Genomic DNA, 20,139 nt, shown 5'->3' with positions numbered 1-20,139 from the left:
ATGCATGTTATAGAATGATAATGATATCCTTACAAAGAAATAAGGATCAAATAGGTTTTAAAGTAACAATATGGTTATAAAAAGAGGCAGACTAGAGGGGCAGACTGGTTCTTTTCTGCCTTCAAATTATTTATTTCACTGTTTCCATTTTATTGTTTGTGCAGCTTCGGCAATCTGAAATTTAATGATTTGGGAACTTGGTTCCCAATTCTTCAATAAATAAATGTGTTCATACACATCAGAGTATCTTACATTTGATCTAACAATTCCTATGATTTCATTATCTCATATCTTCAGTTGTTACACAGTGGACGTCTTGGTTTAATGTAGACCATCCAGGAGGTGGTGGAGACTATGAAACTGTAGAGGCCATTCGATTCTATTATCCGCATCGCTTGTGCCTCCGTCCTATAGCTCTTGAGGCCAGAACCACAGAATGGGCCACCCCAAAGGACAGAAAGGAGTTTGTGCACTCTAATCCTGAAAAAGGCTTCTGGTGCATCAACAAGGAGCAGCGGAAAGGCCAAAACTGTTCTAACTACCATGTTAGGTTTCAATGCCCACCCGGTAAGTAATAGTTCATTTTAAACCAATGACTATATTTGACTTGAGAGATTCATTTGAAGGAATGTTTAATACTTTTAAATTAGATATTCTGATTTCCATGTTTAGTTATCTTTGTTAGCTATATTATTATATTCAAATGGTCATTGGTCAAGGATGGAAAAAAAACTTAAAAAACAGCTGAGTAATACTGTAAGAGAGTACATTACTATGGGTGGTACACACAAATTAGAAAGCACAGGGAGCATTTACAAAATTGAATAAATTTAATCCCTTGATAAGATGTGACCGCAAGCATGTGGGCTTTCAGTGATGTAGTTACATTTATGATCTGTGTTAAAAAAAAACACCCACCAAGTGAAGTCCCATAAGAAGTCAGATGATCTATGCAGCAAGCTGGGAGGAAGAAAGATGAGAGTCTGGTTAGTGGAGAGAAGGATTGTTGAAGGAAGAGCAGTAAGGCTAGGTTTCTGGTGAGCAGAGAGTCAAAGAGATTAGTGGGGAGATTTCTGAAAGTGCAGAGAAATAAGGTGAAAGAGAAAGAGGGGGCCTATTTCCTAACCCTTGGCAAGAGATAAAGTGGACTGAGTTAAAGTGCCAACCAATCAGCTCCTACCTGCCATGTTACATGTCCACTTTATCTCTCTCCAAGGCTTATTACATAGACACCTTAGTACAGGGTTGGTCAAACCGGTCCACAAGAAGAATGTTATTGAGGGAGAAAAGATATGGACTTGCTAGGGGAAAATATAATGGGTTAGGTCCATTCCGGTATGCCGAGAGGAGGCAGGGTGGAATTATGGTGAATACGTAAAAAGCTTTAAATGGATGCTTCTTATAAATAAATAAATTGTCCAATTCTAATAAAGTTAAGGTTATTGTTGGGTTGATGCCTGGTCGAAAGCACCAAACCCAATAAACCGGGTCAACCAACCCGGCAACTCAAGGATATAAGAAGGGTTAAACCTGGTTCGCCTAATGGGCGACCGGGGTTTAGCGTGAAAGTGTTAAACACAGGTCCCACCTGCCATTGTGATGTGAAAGGGGTATTAAGTGGTTACTCTTTAAAAAAGAAATGTAAAATATATGAGTGTAACTACAGTAAATATCAGCATTTATATTATATAACACAGCTTTGCAAAGCTAAAAAGCAATTGTTATTCTTAGAGCAATATCAATCTGTGTAGTAAAAATAGGACACCAGATAAAACAGAGTTATCCACTGGGAGATAAATGCAAGACACCCTCCTGGTGTTTGGAACTGTGAGTTTTGTCCATGCAGATCACGAAAATGGACATTTTAAATCATTCACAGATCCTTGTCCATTGGAAATCTGAAAGACAGTTTAAGTATAATCATTTCATTGCTTGTAGCTAGATGCACAGGAATGTGGCCCAAGCTATCCAACAGAAACAAAAATGAATAGCAGATAAAATATTTAGCTAGCAGACATCCAGGTACACATCTGGTTTATCCACTTAGAGAAGGGCAGTTCCATCAGAGGGAAAGTACAACTATAATATTCAATAACCATTATGCCACAGAAAGAGGGGTCATAAACTTACCCCAAACACATGTATAATATATTGGAGGGTCATAAATTTACATTTAACACAACTATACCACCTCAGGGATAGATTTACCAAAGCCTGAAATAGATAAAGCACCAACCAATCCACTCCTAACTGTCATTTTACAGGCTGTGAGGAAGATGCACTAAGCCTTGGGGGAGTGATAAAGCGGAGATAGATAGGCTACCAACCAATCAGCTTCTGTCATTTTTCAAACACAACCTGTAAGGAGCTGATTGGCTGGTACTATATCTTTCTACAATGCTTAGTTCATCTTCTAAATTTTAGGAGCTGATTAATTTGTATTAATTTATCTCTTTGCAAGCTTTCATTTGTCTAGCCCTGAGTCCTATGGAGGACCACTTATAAAAAACTTCTTATGGGTTGCATCCAAGACTCCAATGTGGATAGTATCTAAATGGTCACAAGTCCTGTTTGTGGTGTTTCACCAGTCAAGACACCAACTTCAACCAACATACACCATCCAACATACCAAAGGGCAGATGGATGGACAAATCCAGGAATCAAACAGATCCCAGTCCTCCAGCATTTGCCATAAATAAGTGCTCTCTGTCACTACTCTCAAGAGTTATATTGGCTCTTCAGTTTGACAACTTAGCTGTTCCCTAATCATGATACATATTATTATTATTACTATTATTATTATTATTATTATTATTATTTATCCAGGGTTCCAGCCACGTGGTGATCTCTTTCAGACTTATTTGGCCTTTTGTACCTTATGTTGAGTTATGTCAAACTAAACATATGCATGTAAATCCATATTTATCATGTGTGCATCTTCCGATGTGTGTTCTGCATGCTGATGTGTTCAGATAAATGAGCACCCTAAGCATAAAATAGAACACAAGCCATATGTTAAATAAGAAATGTACAAATAAATAAATTGGAGTCCTGTGCTGAGCGTTTAAACACAAGTCCTGGCAATCCCTAATCCTGTACTGTACAGGTCCATACACACTGGGCATTTATGCCCCAGTGTTTATAGATAACAATGATGGGGAAATTCGCTGGGCTGAAAAAAGCTCAGTACATACAGTACACGCTGATTTTCCCGCGGGGGTTGATGACTTTCTATAGCAGGACGCTATGGAAGGCTGTCCACTCCGCCACTCATCTGCTGGCGATACCAGCAGATTAGTGGCAGTGGCCGGCGATGATGCAGGAGGGCGCATCTCTGCTCATTGCTGCCCCATTCACACTGGGCGGCTTTCCAGCTGAAAGCCGCACAAACGAGTAAACAGCTGCTTTCAGCTCAAAGTCGCTTAGTGTGTATGGGCCTTATTTTTAGTTGTTAATGGGAAGTCAAGTAATCTTCTGTTTATGCTCACTTCTACCCCTGCTGTGTCACTCCTATCTGTCTGCACCTCCCCTTTCACCAGCAGGGCCCTCTCTCCTCGTGTGCTCATATATACTGTATCTCTGCCACCCTAATAATTGCTTCAGTGTCCTGTCCCCTGATGGAACTGTCTTTATTTGCCTGTCTTTATTGCTATGTCCTTGTCCTAAATTGCCTTGTACTGCAATTCATTATTTATTTATTTATTTATTTATTTTTGCTTATTTAAGCATTGTCAGGCGCTGCGGACCCCTTGTGGCGCCATGGCGCCATAAAAATAAAGTATAATAGTAATAGTAATAATAAAAAAAGTACACAGGGGATAAATAAATGCAGGGATGGATCAAAAATATATATGAAATATAATAACAAATACCCCCAATAAATCAGGCGCTAATAATTTGTAATGTTTCATCTGTTCAATCCAAAAATTTAGATTTACTAAACCCGCTGCAGAAAACGATTGGTATGCATGTGGTGGCATGCCCAGATCGCTTGAAGTAATATCTATAAAAACTTATACTCTTGTGCGCTATTTGTGACATACTGTAGGGCTGACATGGATGAATGACACAATGATATGTATGAACAAAATGTATATATATAACATTTATGCAATAAGACCCGTCTCAATACAATTAAAATTCGAATAACATCAAATTATGACCCAGTTAAATAACTATGATTTTATTTGATAAGAGAGGTCGATTGATGAATTTTCATGTGAAAAAATGTAAATATTATTTGTGCAGCTATATGAGTACCCTTTTTTATATCAATGCACAGGAGTGTACTGAATGATACTTTGGGGTATATTCAATGCCGGGGGCGAGCTGTGACAGCGAGCAGGGCTGCCTTCTCGCTGTCAGTGTTCAACTGACCCCCTGCATACGCAGATTCCTCCTCGCTCCGTTTTTGGAGTGAGTGGGAATCGGTGTATGCGGCCGCAGAAACAACGAGACCCACGGCTAATGCAGCAGGCTCCCTGCACTAGCCACGAGCCTCGCTGTTTGGGGGAATCCTCGCCGTCCTGTGGCAGTGAGGTTTTCCCCGGCACATAGAATAGGGTGAGCGGCCGGTGAGGGGGTTAAACAGCGAGGATCTCCACTGTTTAACCCCCTCACCGGCCGCATTGAATACGGGCCTTTGAGACATGAATAATGTCAGTGCAAACAAGCTAATATTCCTTTCTCCCCTACGGGAGGAAAGTCAACATAATATTTGGCTATGTCGAGAGGTCGATTTTTAGGTCATACGTGCTGCACGTACATTCTGTTGGCTTTGCTTGCGGTCGTAAGCAGATCGTATTTGATTTTAAAGCACATATGATCACTTGTTCGATCGCTATTACAACCTGCATACGATCATGTGGTATGCAGGTCATTCTATTGTATGGCCATGATGATGCTTCCATGTGACAGAATGATGATAATATATGTCCCTCCATTATCTGAAAGTTTAAAGTTTTAGTGCATAAATGACAAGAGAGGCTTTCAAGACACAAAGTGAATTGGTACGGACAACAGGTGTGAACAATTACCATAAATGAGGTCCAACCAATAATATGCATTCTGGTGGAATAAAAAGGGTCAAAACTGGATAACAACTCACTCTTTGATAAAGCTCCCCAAGGTAAGGAGCAAAACGCATCTGTATATTAATGAGGACCCTGTTTTTGAGAGCAGATTAGTGTTTATCCCCGATTGCAAGCTTATAATGGAGGGACTGCACAAATAATACATTTTGCCACATGAAAATGTATTAATCCATATCTCTTATCAAATAGAATCAAAGTTATTTAATTTGGTCCTAATTTGATGTAATTCGAATTTTAATTGTATTGAAACCGGTTTTATAGAATACATTTTATATATATATATTTTTGTCCATACATATCATTGTGTCATTCATCCATGTCAGCCCTATGTCACAAATAGCGCAGAGTAAGAGGTTTTTAAAGATGAAATACAATAACACCTTTCACAATTATCTAAGGAAATAAAATACTCTGGGTGTATAATGTGTTTATACAGTTGAAAGTACTCACTATTTTATACCATTTCTCTTTCATGTGTAATTCATGTTGGAGGGATTTTACATCAAACTGACAACACAGAGGGCCTGATCAAGTGACCAAAATCAAATGACCTGACATAACCCTAAAGGGCGTTACTTAATGGGCCATGTGGTTTTTATTTGTCATTAAATTCTGTGTAACCCTGTTTCTATGTAACCCTATATATTTTCAGAATCATTGTACTGGTCTCATTGGTCACCATGGAGCGCCTGTTCAGAAAGTTGCGGAGCAAGAGGCATCCAGATCAGACGGCGCACCTGCACTAGTGTAAAACCTCAAAGCACATTGAGCCTAGAAAGATGTATTGGCCAGGCTATAGAGCGAAGGGTCTGCATTACCCGTCCATGCATTGGTGAGAAATACAAGAGCCTGAGTAATACATAGTGATTACTAGATGCAGTTGTGAAAAATAATGAATGTAACTCATTAATTATGAGTTACATTCCAGAGGTGGGGGCATAGTCCAAAATTCACACCAACTGCTACATTACCTAAAGCACTGCCAAACATTGCTGGTCAGGACTCACCGTCAGTTGGGGTGCCGGCATTGGAAAGTGCATACACACTTGTCAACGCTGGTGTGCGATGAGCGACAGGAGGATGAGGGTGTAGGGGGCCATTGTTAATGATCAGCTCCCTCATCTGTACATGCACAGATAACGGAAGGGGTCGTTAATGACACGTGTCACCCAGTGACACCCAGTGTGTAAAGAAGCTTTAGAACAAGATGTATGCCTGAACTTTTTCCACATATAAACGTGACAGCACAAACTTCCAGCATCAGTTTGGCACTAGCTCTGTTACTGCTCTTTCCCCTTTTCCCAATAGCTCTTTTTCAATTTGTTGCTGACAGCTTTCCTCCTTTCTACTCATCCCATCAGGGACCCATGTTGACCTAATGCATGTGTTGACCTAATGACGACCTTGATGCATGACGACCTTCGTGCTGTCGACCCCATGACCCATACCCTTTACCCACAGGTCCACACTAACCGCTTTGATTGCTGCTTGTCAGTGGTTCCAGTTTTGAAGAGCAGTAACAAAAAAGTTCTCTGATCTTACTCAAACACACCTTAAACAATTTTCCCAAATGGTGCAAACTGTTGCTATTTTTTTTACAAAGCTGTGTGCTTTATGCAAATAAGTAATTGCTTTTCGAATTATGTATTTTTTTACCGATAATGTTTAGCCAGTACCTATACAGAAAATACTGACAGTAGTATGGTGTAATGGTTAGCAATGCTGTCTTACAGCACCGAGGTCATGACATTGATCCCCACCATGGCCCTAACTATATGGCGTGGAATATCCTCCCTTTCTTATCTCCAGGTACTCCACTTTCCTCCCACAATCCAAAAATATGATGGTAGGATAATTGGCACCAAAACATCCCTAATGTGTGTGTGTGTGTGTGTGTGTGTGTGTGTGTGTGTGTGTGATATGTGTGATTAGCACAGACTAGAGGGGCTAAGTGACTCTATGTCCTATCTCTCTGTATTCTCTGTATATTGACAAACTCTTAAGTATTCTTTTCACTGGACAGGGAAATTTAAATTACATTATGGATATTAGTGTAATATTTAGACTGAAAATGTTCTTTAACTTTTTATTATATAATCTGCTCACTGTGCTTTATAGGAAAATGGTCTGCATGGAGTGCCTGGGGGCCTTGCACAAAAACTTGTACAGGAGGTGAAAGTGTCCGTCGCCGCACATGTTCCAGTAAAGGGATTCCTTGTTCGGGACGTTCTTTCCAAATTCAAAAGTGTGGGAAATCTCCATGTAAAGGTAAAACCGTAAATATATACACAATGACAATAAATATTCTGTATAGTATGACAACCTTTTGATAATAAACTGAATCATATATTAGAGAACGAGGGGTTTTTACCTGCGCACTGAATCTATCTTTTTGATAATCTTTAACTAGCAGCTGCACCTAAACGGGTGACTAATCCCGTTTAAGAAATGGGCAAGATATGAGAATAATTTTGTGGTGCTGCGCTCCGTTAATGAAAATTCTACAGTCTGTTTTAAAATGAATAAATTGTTGTTCTTTATTTGTAATTAATAGAAAATGTGTATGCGGCAATAGACCTTTTCAAAACAAACGCCTGACTTGAAAGACAGAAATATTGTATTCCTTCAAGGTTCTTACAATTGCTCGTGGTGAATAAATACAAGAAAAGAAAAAATGAAAAAAATCAATCAAAAAAAATGAAAATGAAAAAAAATTCAGAAAAAATCAACACAAGTGTGTCGTCAGTTATCTGTCCAATAAATTGGACGGTGTGTACACAGTTGTCACAATATTTTGCAATAATTGCAGTAAATTCAGGGTTCCTTGGTAAGAAAAAAAGGTGTGTTTGTACTTAGTCTGTGCTTTAGAACAATGTCAAGCGGCGTCCCGCTATTTGTATTCCTCCTGTCACTGAGTTACCGGTTAATGCTGGTACCTGTAGATTGGCGTTCGTGTTCGGTCGCGGTTTTTCTCGTTTGGGAGGTGGCTTGGGATCGCAGGGTCCTGGACTTGGGTGCTGCGCCCGTCTACTACGTGGCACCGGCAGGTCCGTGCGTAACGCGGCTGACCGGGCTGCAGTGAGGCAGACGCTGCTCCCTGTCTGGAGATGGAGCGGCTCACTGTTTCTGGATGGAGATCCTTCACGGTGACCGTTCGGTCTCCTTTACAAGACCCTGTATGACCTGCCTGGCTCACCCTCCTTCCGATACTCACCACTGCCGGTACACTTGGTATCCTTCAGTTTCGCTCAGGTCTCCGCTGCGTGGCGGTGTGTGCACCCACCGGCCGCTTCGACGTGGGATCCTTCCAGATGCTGCTAGCTTGGTTGCTAACAGGTATAGATGTGGTAGTAGTGTATATCCTCCAACGCGTTTCGGCTTCTGCCTTCTTCTAGGTCTCCCTATAAATGTTAAGGCGCATATAACAAATAAGATTCTGAAGCTGTGTACACACGCTTAGATTTTTCCCGGTTTTCAATTCGATTTTGCTTATAGAAGCAAAATCGAATCCACATCGAATGGTTTTTAGGACACTTTCGATCTGCATTCGATTCGATGCGCGCTCCCGTTTTCTCAAAATCAAAAAGAAAAATAGACTGTGCAGCCAAGGAAATCTCGAATTCGATCCAGTAAATCAAATGAGTACATTGTGCCTACACTGTGAAATTGAAATCGAATCGAATGCAAAATACAGATCTAATGCAAAATGTAATGGGAAGATCTAATGCCAAATCTAATAGAAAATCGAATCTAACATCGAATCAAAAGCAAATCGATGTGTGTGTACAGGGCTTTAGAATAACTTGTGACCCGATAATTGGTGAATGAAAGATTGTGCAATTCCAATAATCATATAGATCTTATTATGTGTTTAAACTGGACTATGGTCATTTCCAGCTGCTCCACGGTACATACAGGTATAATTAAATAGATCAATCACACAAATCCCCCTTTAAAATAGCTCTATTGGTAATATAAATTGCCCTTGTTCACATTTAGCTGTATGGGAGGGTCAAAACGTTCAACAGGTAATATGTAGACAGTAAGTAAGATTGACAGGGACAAAAGGTCAACATGACAACGGTCCACACTGTTTAAAAAAAAGATTTGGGGACGTTATTTTGGATCTTTCATAATATGTCACCACAATAAGTGGAGACATGTTCCCTCGCCAATTCATTTCACTAGTGTCATGTCTGTCATGCCTGTCAACCCCTTTGATCCTGTCAACCAGATGGTGTCAGCCTATTTACTATCAACCTAGACACTGTCAACCTATCATCACAAACCTGTTTTCTTCCATTTGGTACCTGTGACCATGTTTTGTAGTGTAGACTACATACAAAGAAAAGCCACATCCACAATAATTATGTTTAATGTATATGTACACCTCTATTTTGTGGTTACTAATTCAATTTTAAATTTGTATTATTAAGGGTCAGAGAGCTGGAGCTCTGCCCCTCTGTATAAAGGAAGCTGATAGGAACAAGGAAAAATGAAGCCCTTAAAGGCTGCCATAATTTGGACTATTGTTTTCTTAGAAGATGGTAAAGCAGAACCTCATAGTGGTCATACAGAGGCCATGCAGTAGATTTCCTAACAAACAGCTATTTTGATAGATGGATAACAACAGAAGGCGGGAAAAGAAAAACCTGTACATTTTTTCTGTTGCCATTTTAAATCAAATAGTCAAAACCGTTGAACATACCTGGCTTTGAGTACCGCAGGTTAGTAAGCATATAACCATGTTTCCTTAAGGGGATGCCAGAAATGGCTTTGCCCATTTTGGTTCCCTAGGCAAGATTTGGTCTGGTTCCCTTCCCCATGTGAGAGATTTTGAGCGTGCACATAAAACACAAACATGGCCTTGTTGTATAAGTCGCAGGGTCTTATGGAAGGGTGTGGCCTTGTGGTGCTTTGCTCCCCTTTCCCCATTCTGTTGTGCACTCCATCCCACGTAGCATCATTCTACCTTGTATCTCTCTAGACCCAGCTGCAGAATGTTGTTAAAATAGTGCACATATATAATATCTCAGACAACATGAATGAATCCCTGCAGACTCCGACCCCAGCCCACACAAGTCTCTGCAGCCACCATACTTACTTTCTTTGATATTTTCTAATTGCTGCCCGCCATTCTCATTTCTGCAGCTCTGCCCATCTCAGTAGTGCGGAGCGAGACAATAGCGAATTTTCCATTAGGCACGTGCCACTTGTAATTGCAAAATATTTCCACTGTTTCACATACTGTCTTAAATGAAGTATGAACGGGTAGGACATGCACATAATGCCCCTGTAAGCTGTCATTCTTAGTTAATATGTATACATGACTTTAGCAGTGGCTGGGAAAATGTAAAAAAAGCAGCCCTCACCTTCCCTTTGGAGCACCTGGAGGCTGCAGAGATGATCAGGTGCCGGCAAACTGGCCATGATTGTAGTGTTGTTCAGATCATTAATGTTTGTTCTGATGTTTAAAAAAAAGTACAATTTAATACCATAACACTAATTAAGGTATACAATGGTATGCGAAGCGACGCAATGTTGTACAATAAAATATTGCATCGCATCGCATACGATTTTTGATTGTACAAGCACCCTGATGGGTCCTTACAATGTGAAAAGGCCCCCCATAGTCAACGCCACCCCCAGGATCAACGCCAACCCGAAGCGTGTCGAGCGCAGCGAGCCCGCGAGGGGCAGTGGTACGTGTCCTCCGACCTTTTCATACCGCCACTATCCACGTCGGCGTGTAGTTGATTCTAGACAGTGTGGCGAGGCAAGCGAGCCACCGAGCCCGAAGCGTGGCGAGCGCAGCGAGCCCCGCAAGGAGACGCGGAATACGAGCCCGAAGCATGGTGAGCGAAGGCACAATACATGGAATACATGTAAAGTAATCAGTGTCCCCTCGTGGGGCTCGCTGCGCTCGCCACGCTTCGAGCACCGTGGCTCCCTGCGCTCGCCACACTGTCTAAAATCAGCTCCACGCCGACATGGATAGAGGGGGTAGGAAAAGGTGCTTCGGGTTGGCGTTGTTTGTGGGGGTGGCGTTGACTATGGGGGGCCATTTCACATAGTAAGGACCCATCAGGGTGCTTGTAAAATCAAAAATCGTATACGATTGCATCGCATCGCACCGCTATATTGCATGCCATGCGATGCGATTGTATAAGATATAGTACAATCACAATCGGGGTGCCATGCTAGGAAACAAGTACCTTTTTTTTTTTAAATAAATGTATATTGGATTCACTTTAAATAAATGTCCTTAACCTAAGTCAGTCATAACAAAATGACAATTTCTGTTTTTGGAAAAAGAAAATAGTTAAGTGGATAATGTTTCAAAATAATTATTTTCAAAAATAAAAAAATGTGACTGATATCATTGATTACTAGTGTATTTGTTTTAAATGATTGAAAAATAATTCCCTATTTCTTACCACACAAAGGTAAATGATCAATTTGGGGTACACAGTGAGCCCCCGTCACTGTGCCCATTTTTTAGAAAGATAACCCTGCAATCTGTTTTATGCCACCCTGTCAGAGTGAAAGCCTGTCTTTTGCAAACCTGCAAGTGGCTTAGCAGGGCTTGTGAAATGTAGTGATCAGATGTGAATTAGGCCCTATGTCATTAATGTATACATGTGACCTATCTGCAAATGGCTGCCTATCAGATCATTTTATCTTACTCTATCCACATTTTCTATTTATCTTCGTTTAACATTGTAGAAATGTGAAATGTTAAGTTTATGTTGTATATAACTGCAAATCTGATGTTCTTTTTCATTTGTTTTCTGCCCCTGGATTCCATCTTTGCATTGATTTTGATAAATAAAAATCAAAGGAGCACTGTGTATTGGCTGCACGTGTGTCGGTCACACTTTGATGGGCAAAGTTCAAAGCACACATGGGTATGTTCAGCAGAATGCCAAAGTGTTTATAAATGACAAGATTGTGGGTGCAACAGATCGGCATGGTATACTCAGCTTAAAAGGTTTCTGCACAGAAGTTACCACAAACATCACAGTGATAACAGATGGATTCTCTCCGTTAACCTTGCAAAGCACTAAGAATGACTCCAACATCTCCTATTTTGAGGCCTTTTTGAAGCAATTGGGTAGGTAAACTATGCATTATGGCTACATGAATAAGGTGTACATCGATTTTGTTTCTTAATAACACCATAGAAATGTGTGATTTATGATTGTTGTGTGAAGTAAACCGTTGAATGATGAAACACAGTATAGTGCAAATATAATATACAGACCAAGAACATGTGGTTAATAATAATTAGCACAATTATACCCCTTTCAGACCTCCAAATCAAGCCGGATTATTGCCATGTTATCCCAGGTTGATATGCGTTGTGAAAGCGCCACAGCTACATTTCCCGGGTCAAGCAACCTGGCATTTCAACTCTGGTCATGACCAGGATTGAACACGTCTGTGACCCAGGTTACTGTGCAGTGTGAATGGGAAACTCGGGTCAAGTGACCTAGGCTCCGTTCACACTATATGGAGGCGGAAGCGCTTGAGACATCATCAGCTCCATGCACGGCATCCTCCCCCCCGGTAATAAGCCAGGTCGCTGCAAGACCATAAATGCGAGGTCACTACCTGGACGGACCTGTATCCCGATCTCGGTGCGATCTGGCAATTGCGGTCTGAAAGGAGTATAATTACAGTAAATTACTGTGTATTCCAAATCTAAGTATTTTGCAGCCTTCTAGCTATAGCACAAAACAATACTGAACAATGGGCCTTATTGTAGTTGACTCAGATGGGTGCGTATTTTCGGACGGCCACTGAGTGTTCTTAGCCCTGCCTACTGTACGGATCGCTCACACCATCTGTGGGAACCTCCCCCATCCTCCAATGGTTGCCGACCATCGAATGATGGACCGAGCGGTCAGACAGCTCCGAGTGCTCCAGACCACTCGGACATTTCTCTGTGCGAACGCAGGGATATGGGCAGGCAGCTGGCGTCACGGCCGGATTACCATATGTACGCCCAGCGGTTTCATGGGAACGTCCATGAAACACTTGGCGTATGCATATGGTAATGAGCCCAAACAGCCCTTCACGCCCCTCTCAACCCCCTGTTCGGATTGTTCCAACTGATCATTTTTTGTACGGAATTCACACCGTATTCGGACGTGCGCGGCATTCGCAGAAACGCCTCTGCACATGCGCAAACACAATACATCGGCCGTCCATCCGAACACACAGCCGTCCGACTCAATCAGAATAAGGGCCAATGTGTCATTTTTAAGAGTGTTTTAATTGATGAAGTTCCACTCCACTGTTTCTCCCTTCAAATACTGCCTTGAAAATTCCATTAAAACCTTTGCACAAATGTATAAGAGCCTTATCCTTGGTTAACAAAGTCATGTGACAGGATAGTTAGTTTATTTAAACCAGTGTTCCTCAAATACTCCAATGGGTAATGATTTGGAGAATTCTGCATAGTTAAGTGTACTAAGTGGCACTGCCCAGACTGCAAAAAACAAATAAATATCAGGGTGACATGAGTAATGCAGTGACTAAAAGTTGGACTAGTAGGGAGGGAACAGGGACAAGAGTTGGTCCTGTATCTTATACCACAGCCCTAAATCAGCAAATGTAAGAAGGCGCAGCGATGACTTCTGTCACCCTACTTTATATTTACGGGTCTTGTGGTTGTATCAGAATTCTGATTATACAATGGTTGCTTTTATACTTTGTCAGAAAAACCTTACATGGTGCAGCATCCCTATTCCAAAATCAGAAGAGAAGGACAAAAGGTGACCCTGTGCTGTGAGGCTACTGGGAATCCAGTTCCCTCCCAGTATTACTGGTAAGCAATAAAATAGTTTAGTGGATATGATATACAGTATATAATATTTGGTTACTTGTTTAGTTTCATGGCGGCACTCCCCAGCAGATCGCATCGTATGCAAATCGCATGCAAATCGTATGCAAATATCACACTCAATTTGCATACGATTTCAATCCGCAATACGATTTAGAGGGGATGCGGAAAACGAGCCCGAAGCGTGGCGAGCGGCCATGGATTACTTGCCATGTATTCTGCGGCCCCTCGCCACACTTCGGGCTTGTTTTAAATGGACCCTCGTGTGGCTCGCTGTGATCGCCACGCTTTGCACTCGGTTGCTTGCTGCTCGCCACACTTTATAAAAACAACTCCACGCCGATGTGATTTGTGGGGGTATGAACAGGTCGGGAGTATTCGTACCTCGTCCCCTCGCAGGGCACGCTGCGCTCGCCACGCTTTGGTCTGACGTGGATAGTGGGGGTGTGTTAAATCGCATCGCAGATTGAATCGTATACAAAATGTATGCATGCGATTTGCATACGATTTACTGGGAAATGTCGCTGTGAAACTAAACAAGTACCAACATTTGTATTGCATGCAAACACAAGGATTTCCCTTAATTGTGTATTAAATGAAAATGAGAGAAATTAACTTTTTTCTGTTAGTTATTAACCAATATATCCACCTCTTTTCAGGTAATATCAAGTTTTTATGCATGCAGTGATTTGCATAGGCAAATGCATTGTTATAGCTCACTTTGGACAAAAATTCCTGCATATGTGGACCAAATATATACCCGACCAGTGCTGATGGGGTGGTAACAGCCGGTGCTTACTCTGTTTCCCCCTCACGCATGGCCAGAAATGGGGCGGCTTCTGTCACTGTGCTAGCATTTTGATCAACCAGGTTCCCTCCCTCCATGCCCTCTTCTAACACCACTGGCCATACAGTATTAGAGATCTATGAATATTTGCAACAAGTCATAGTTATTGTGTCAAACTTTGACCGCAAACATATGCAGCTACTAGTAAGCCCGCTCAAAGCAAATGCTTCGAAAGCTAGTCTGCTACCTTGTGATTGCCTCTGTGTTTGTGCATGTGTGAGAGAGAAATAGATGTAGTTTTACTCGCTGCCAACAGATGGCCGCGTTTTGGAGACACAGAAACGGACACTAGACAAATATATAGATGATATTCGTCATAGATCTGGATACTTACGCCTTGTGATTAACCATCAAGACCTCTGTCTTTACACCTTACTGAATACATGTTGGAAAGTTGACTGAACCATTCATTACTCACACATTTCTCCTTTCTCTTACAGGTATCACAATGGTACATTGCTGGACAAACACAATTTCAAGTATAACAAAAGTTTAACTCTACAAAATATTAAAGCATCACAAGCTGGGAGATATCAATGCAAAGCCAGAAATGGATTGGGAGTCATCAGGTCCTCTATATCCCAGTTAATAGTCATAGGTAACAAAACAATGAAAAGCTGCAAATCTTTATTTTTTTTACATTCCTTAATGACTTTTATTGATTATGGTTTCTTTTCACTAAAGGTAAAGGAGAATCCCATTGTGATAAGTCACCCCATGAACATTTTATCAAGCTACCAACGGACTGTTTTCAAACTGAATCTGGTTCTTTTTACTACAATGTAGGCAAGTGTCCTAATACACAGTGTGTATATCATCTAAACTCTGATCTCCATTGTAAAGATGAAGTAGACTACTGTTGTGGGGTCAAGCAAATGAAACTACAGGATGTGAAGTGTCCAGGATACACTCTACCAGTCATGGTTGTCGTAGAGTGTGGTTGTGCCCGATGTATCCAGCATAAAGTTTTAGTTCGTGGACGCGTGACTGCATATGACACAGAGGAGCCACTTCAGTTTGGCAAAATCTTCATGAATGGGCATAATATGGGATTTACAGGTTACAAAGGAGATTTTACGCTGGAAGTACCAGTTGGGACCAAAAGATTGGTGGTCACATTTGTAGATCATAGAGATAAGTTTATTGAGACTATAAAAGTTATTCCTTTTGATCCAAAGGGGAATACAGTCTATCATGATGTGAAAGTAATGAGAAAAAAAGACCCAATTGATCTCAATCCTACACTATCAAATGTGATTTCTCTTGGAGAAATGCTTGGAGAAGATCCAATTGGTGAGATTGTAATACCACCAAACTCCTTCACCAAAATGAATGGAGAATCCTACAGTGGTACAGTTAAGGCCAGTTTAACCTTCCTTGACCCTAGGAACATCAGCACTGCTTCTGCTGCTTCAAGTGATCTTAACTTTGTCAACAGAGATGGAGATATTTCTCCACTCAGGACATATGGAATGTTTGCTGTGGACTTCAGAGAAAAAGATACTAATTCCTGGCTTCAGACTGGGAAAGTAGAGGTGCGACTGGATGCAGATCAAATTAAGATGCCCCAGCATCGCAATGAAATTAAACTTTGGTCTTTAAACCCACAGACTGGACTCTGGGAAGAAGAAAGTAGTTTTCAAATGACAGGGCAGGCCAAAAGGAAAAGAAGGGAAGAGAGGTCCTTTCTAATAGGACAGTTGGAAATAAGGGAGAGAAGACTTTTCAACCTGGATGTGCCAGAGTTCAGGCGATGCTTTGTTAAGGTACGAGCGTATATGAATGAGAAGTTCATGCCATATGAACAACTAGAAGGAGTAGTAGTAACTCTTATAAATCTAGAGCCTATGCAAGGATTTTCATCTAACCCTAGAGCTTGGGGTAGATTTGACAGTGTGATTACGGGAAGGAATGGAGCGTGCCTTCCTGCTTTCTGTGATGCTAAGCAGCCGGATGCTTACTCTGCATATGTCACTGCTATAATGGGTGGTGAGGAACTTGAAGCAGCTTCCTCTTACCCCAAACTAAATCCAAATGTTGTTGGAGTTTCTCAACCTTATTTATCTAAACTCAACTATCAACGAACTGATCATGAAAACTCAGCTGGTAAAAAGACAGCTTTTAAAATTAACCTTGCTAAACCAAACCCAAACAATGTTGAGGAGACCAGTGGTCCAATATATGCATACCGAAACTTGCGAGGATGTGAAGAAGCCACAATCTCAGAAAATCATTTTCGTTTTTATAGAGCAGAAGAAGACAAATATGAGTTCAATGTTGTGCCATTTGATGAGACAGACTTGACCTCCTGGATCGGTGGCTATCTATCTTGGTGGCCAAACCCACAAGAGTTCCGGGCATGTTATATTAAGATTCGGATACAGGGCCAACAGGAATATATGGTTAGGTCAAGAAATATTGGAGGAAGTCACCCAAAGACTGTGGGTCTCCTATATGGATTGCGTGACACCCGGAGTGTAAGAGATTTGAAAGTGGAAAGCAGTTCTGCAGCATGTCTGGAGTTCAAGTGCAGTGGAATGCTATATGACCAAAATATGGTGGATCGCACTCAAGTTATTGTGACTCCTCAAGGCAGCTGTCGTGTCACAGAAGTCAACAGGCTTCTGGAAGACTATCTCAGCCACCACCCACCACTTGCATTAGGGAATGACACTGGGGCATTTAATATGTTGGCTCCTGTTGACCCACTAGGACACAACTATGGAATTTACACAGTTACTGATCAGAATCCCAGGCTAGCAAAAGAAATTGCCATTGGGCGTTGTTTTGATGGCACTTCAGACGGCTTTTCCAGGGAAATGAAATCCCACATAGGAATTGCACTCACTTTTCGTTGTCAGGAAAAAACAGTTACACAAGAAAGCTTCTTTCAACGTTTACTTAACAACCCAGGTGAAACTCTTCGTGATATACGTCGTGGTATGCAAGAGAATGAACAAAGAGGTAATCCCGCACGTATAGTGCCTTATCCATTTACAGGTGCTTCCTCTTCTAACAATACCAGAAAACACTCTGTCAACCAGAGAAAACCTCGACTGCCACAGAAGTGAAGACATTTATTATTTTATATATATATAAGCCGGACAAAAGTTCTAGAACATCCTATTACCACTGTTCAAATACTTTGAAAGGAATCTGTGAAACCTAAAGATGAATTATGAAAGTCTAATTATTAATAGCCTTTATTTTCAGGTGAATAGGTGCTGAACCCTGATCAGTAGTCAAACTCTTTATATCTGATCACAAAGAAGGTGCTAAGTTATTTACTTTTAAGATACTTTCAGAAAGGTAACTTTGGACAAAACAAGGCAATCTTATATGTGACATACCAGTCCTGAATTTACTGTTTTTACTCCACTGATACATCTTCTGTGGCCCTACCTCTTTTTCTCCATTACCATAAACTTCATAGAACCGATCTGTAGAAGAATGTGAGAACTGAATATACTTTATCTGAACATTGTTTTTCTGCTGGCAGACATAAATAAGAAAAACAAATGTACCAGAATGAAGAAACAGGGGGCATCCTGCCAGTCAAGGTTATAGCCTTCGATATTTTCCACAGTTTTGAGCCAATTATATTACAAATAAATCAGCATTACAGTTGCTGGCACCACTCTACTGTTAGACGCAATCCTCTATTTCACAACCACTAATAAGGTTTGCATGCAGGGCCGGTGCAAGGCACTGGAGTGCCCCAGGCAGGGGGGTGCCCTGGCACTCACTTGCTCCACCGGTGGGGGTGCTGCAGCCCCCGCCGCTGCCTCATAGCTCCGGGTAGTGGTAATTGGTAATGCGGCAGCCCGGCATTCACCCACTGCGTCGCTCCACAGGGACAGGGGGGGGGGGATTCACGGGTGGATGATGCCTTATGCCGGGTCATCGCTCCATGGCGGGGATGGAGACGGGGCGCCAGGGGGAGGAGAGTTGCTGCTCACCAACATGGCCCACCGCTCACTCGCTCCAGCAAGGGGGTTGGGGTTGATGCGGGGGGGGGGGGGGGGCGACTCCTGCTCCTGACTTCCGCCCTCCAGTGCCCGGGGCGCCCTAGGCAGATGCCTAATGCTGCCTAGTGGTGGTGCCGGCCCTGTTTGCATGACAATCTACATAATACAGTATGTGCTCAATTAAATAATTAAAACTTACTCCTAGAACAGTGTTTGCCAACTCTAGACCTCTACTAGTGCATGTTTTACAGATCTCCTAATTAGTGCGCAGGTATATTCATTACTGGCTGACACATTTTTGGGAACCATGTGTGCCAGGTGCTAATTATTTCACTTTAGATACTGAGGAGATCTATAATACATATACTGTTAAAGGGTTCCTGAGGAGGATTGGGATCATTTGGTCTACAGCATGTTGGTCGACAAGCATTAGGTCGACACCGTTAGGTCGACATGGGGAAATGTCGACATTGTTCTAGATGGACATGGGTTTAGGTTGACAGGTCATTAGGTCGACACAAGCATTGGGTTTTTCCCCGAATGTTGACATAGTCAACATGCACACAGTTTGCAATGCACAGCATCCCCTCGCTTCGCTCGCAATGCTTCGGGTACAGTGTCTTGCTGCGCTCGGCACACTATTTTCTCCCACCACACCCTAGTGGATGGTAGGGCATAAAATACCGCCTGTCGGCAGGTCGGCTCAAAAAACAGTGAATAACCCCATGTCGACCTTTTGACTGTCGACCTAGACACTGTCGACCTAATGTCCTGTCGACCTAAACCCATATCAACCTAGACCCATGTCGACGATGACCCATGTCGACCTTGACCCATGTCAACCTATCCCCATGTTGACCTAACAGTGTCGACCCAATGCTTGTCGACCAACATGCTGTAGACCAAATGACCGTATCCCCCTGAGGACTGGATTTTGGGAAAAATTGCACTAGAGGTACTGAAACCATAAAGTTAAATTAACTTGTTATCTCTTCATATGATTTGATGCATTATAAACACTTCAAATTTAAATGTATTTAAATGTATTTATACCCCCAACCCAGGACACTGAACACAGGGTTGGAGCCAGGTTTTAGGGTACTCAAGGCCAGATGTATTAAGGTTCAAAAAGTGATAAAGTGCAGAGTGATAAACAACCAGCCAATCAGCTCCTACCTGTCTTTTTTTAAACCCAGCCTGTAACATGGCAGGTAGGAGAGTATTGGCTGGCTGTGAATCACTCTCCATTTTATCACTTTTGAAGATTGATACATCTGGTCCTTATTTCTTTCACTCTGGTGCCACCCCTCCCTTAATCCAGAATTGTTCATGAACTCATAACATATTCCCCGTAATAACTGTACACAATAAGTGGATTCAATA

General features: G+C 41.8%; 1 protein-coding gene across 1 annotated transcript; it reads left to right on the top strand.

Annotated features, from left to right (window-relative positions):
- Window positions 1-278: 278 nt before the first annotated feature.
- On the top strand, window positions 279-17,859 carry CILP2 (cartilage intermediate layer protein 2; the record flags this gene model as incomplete). Its single annotated transcript, XM_083179319.1, has 7 exons — window positions 279-567; window positions 5,746-5,925; window positions 7,212-7,361; window positions 11,935-12,207; window positions 13,818-13,926; window positions 15,229-15,386; window positions 15,473-17,859. Coding segments are annotated over 7 exons (3,546 nt in total), but the record flags the coding sequence as incomplete, so codon positions are not given.
- Window positions 17,860-20,139: the final 2,280 nt, after the last annotated feature.

Source organism: Crinia signifera, chromosome 1 (genome assembly GCF_055691185.1).
Source record: "Crinia signifera chromosome 1, ASM5569118v1, whole genome shotgun sequence".
Lineage (NCBI taxonomy): Eukaryota > Metazoa > Chordata > Amphibia > Anura > Myobatrachidae > Crinia > Crinia signifera.
The sequence above is the reverse complement of the archived record's forward strand: the minus strand, read 5'-3'. Positions and strand labels throughout refer to the sequence as shown.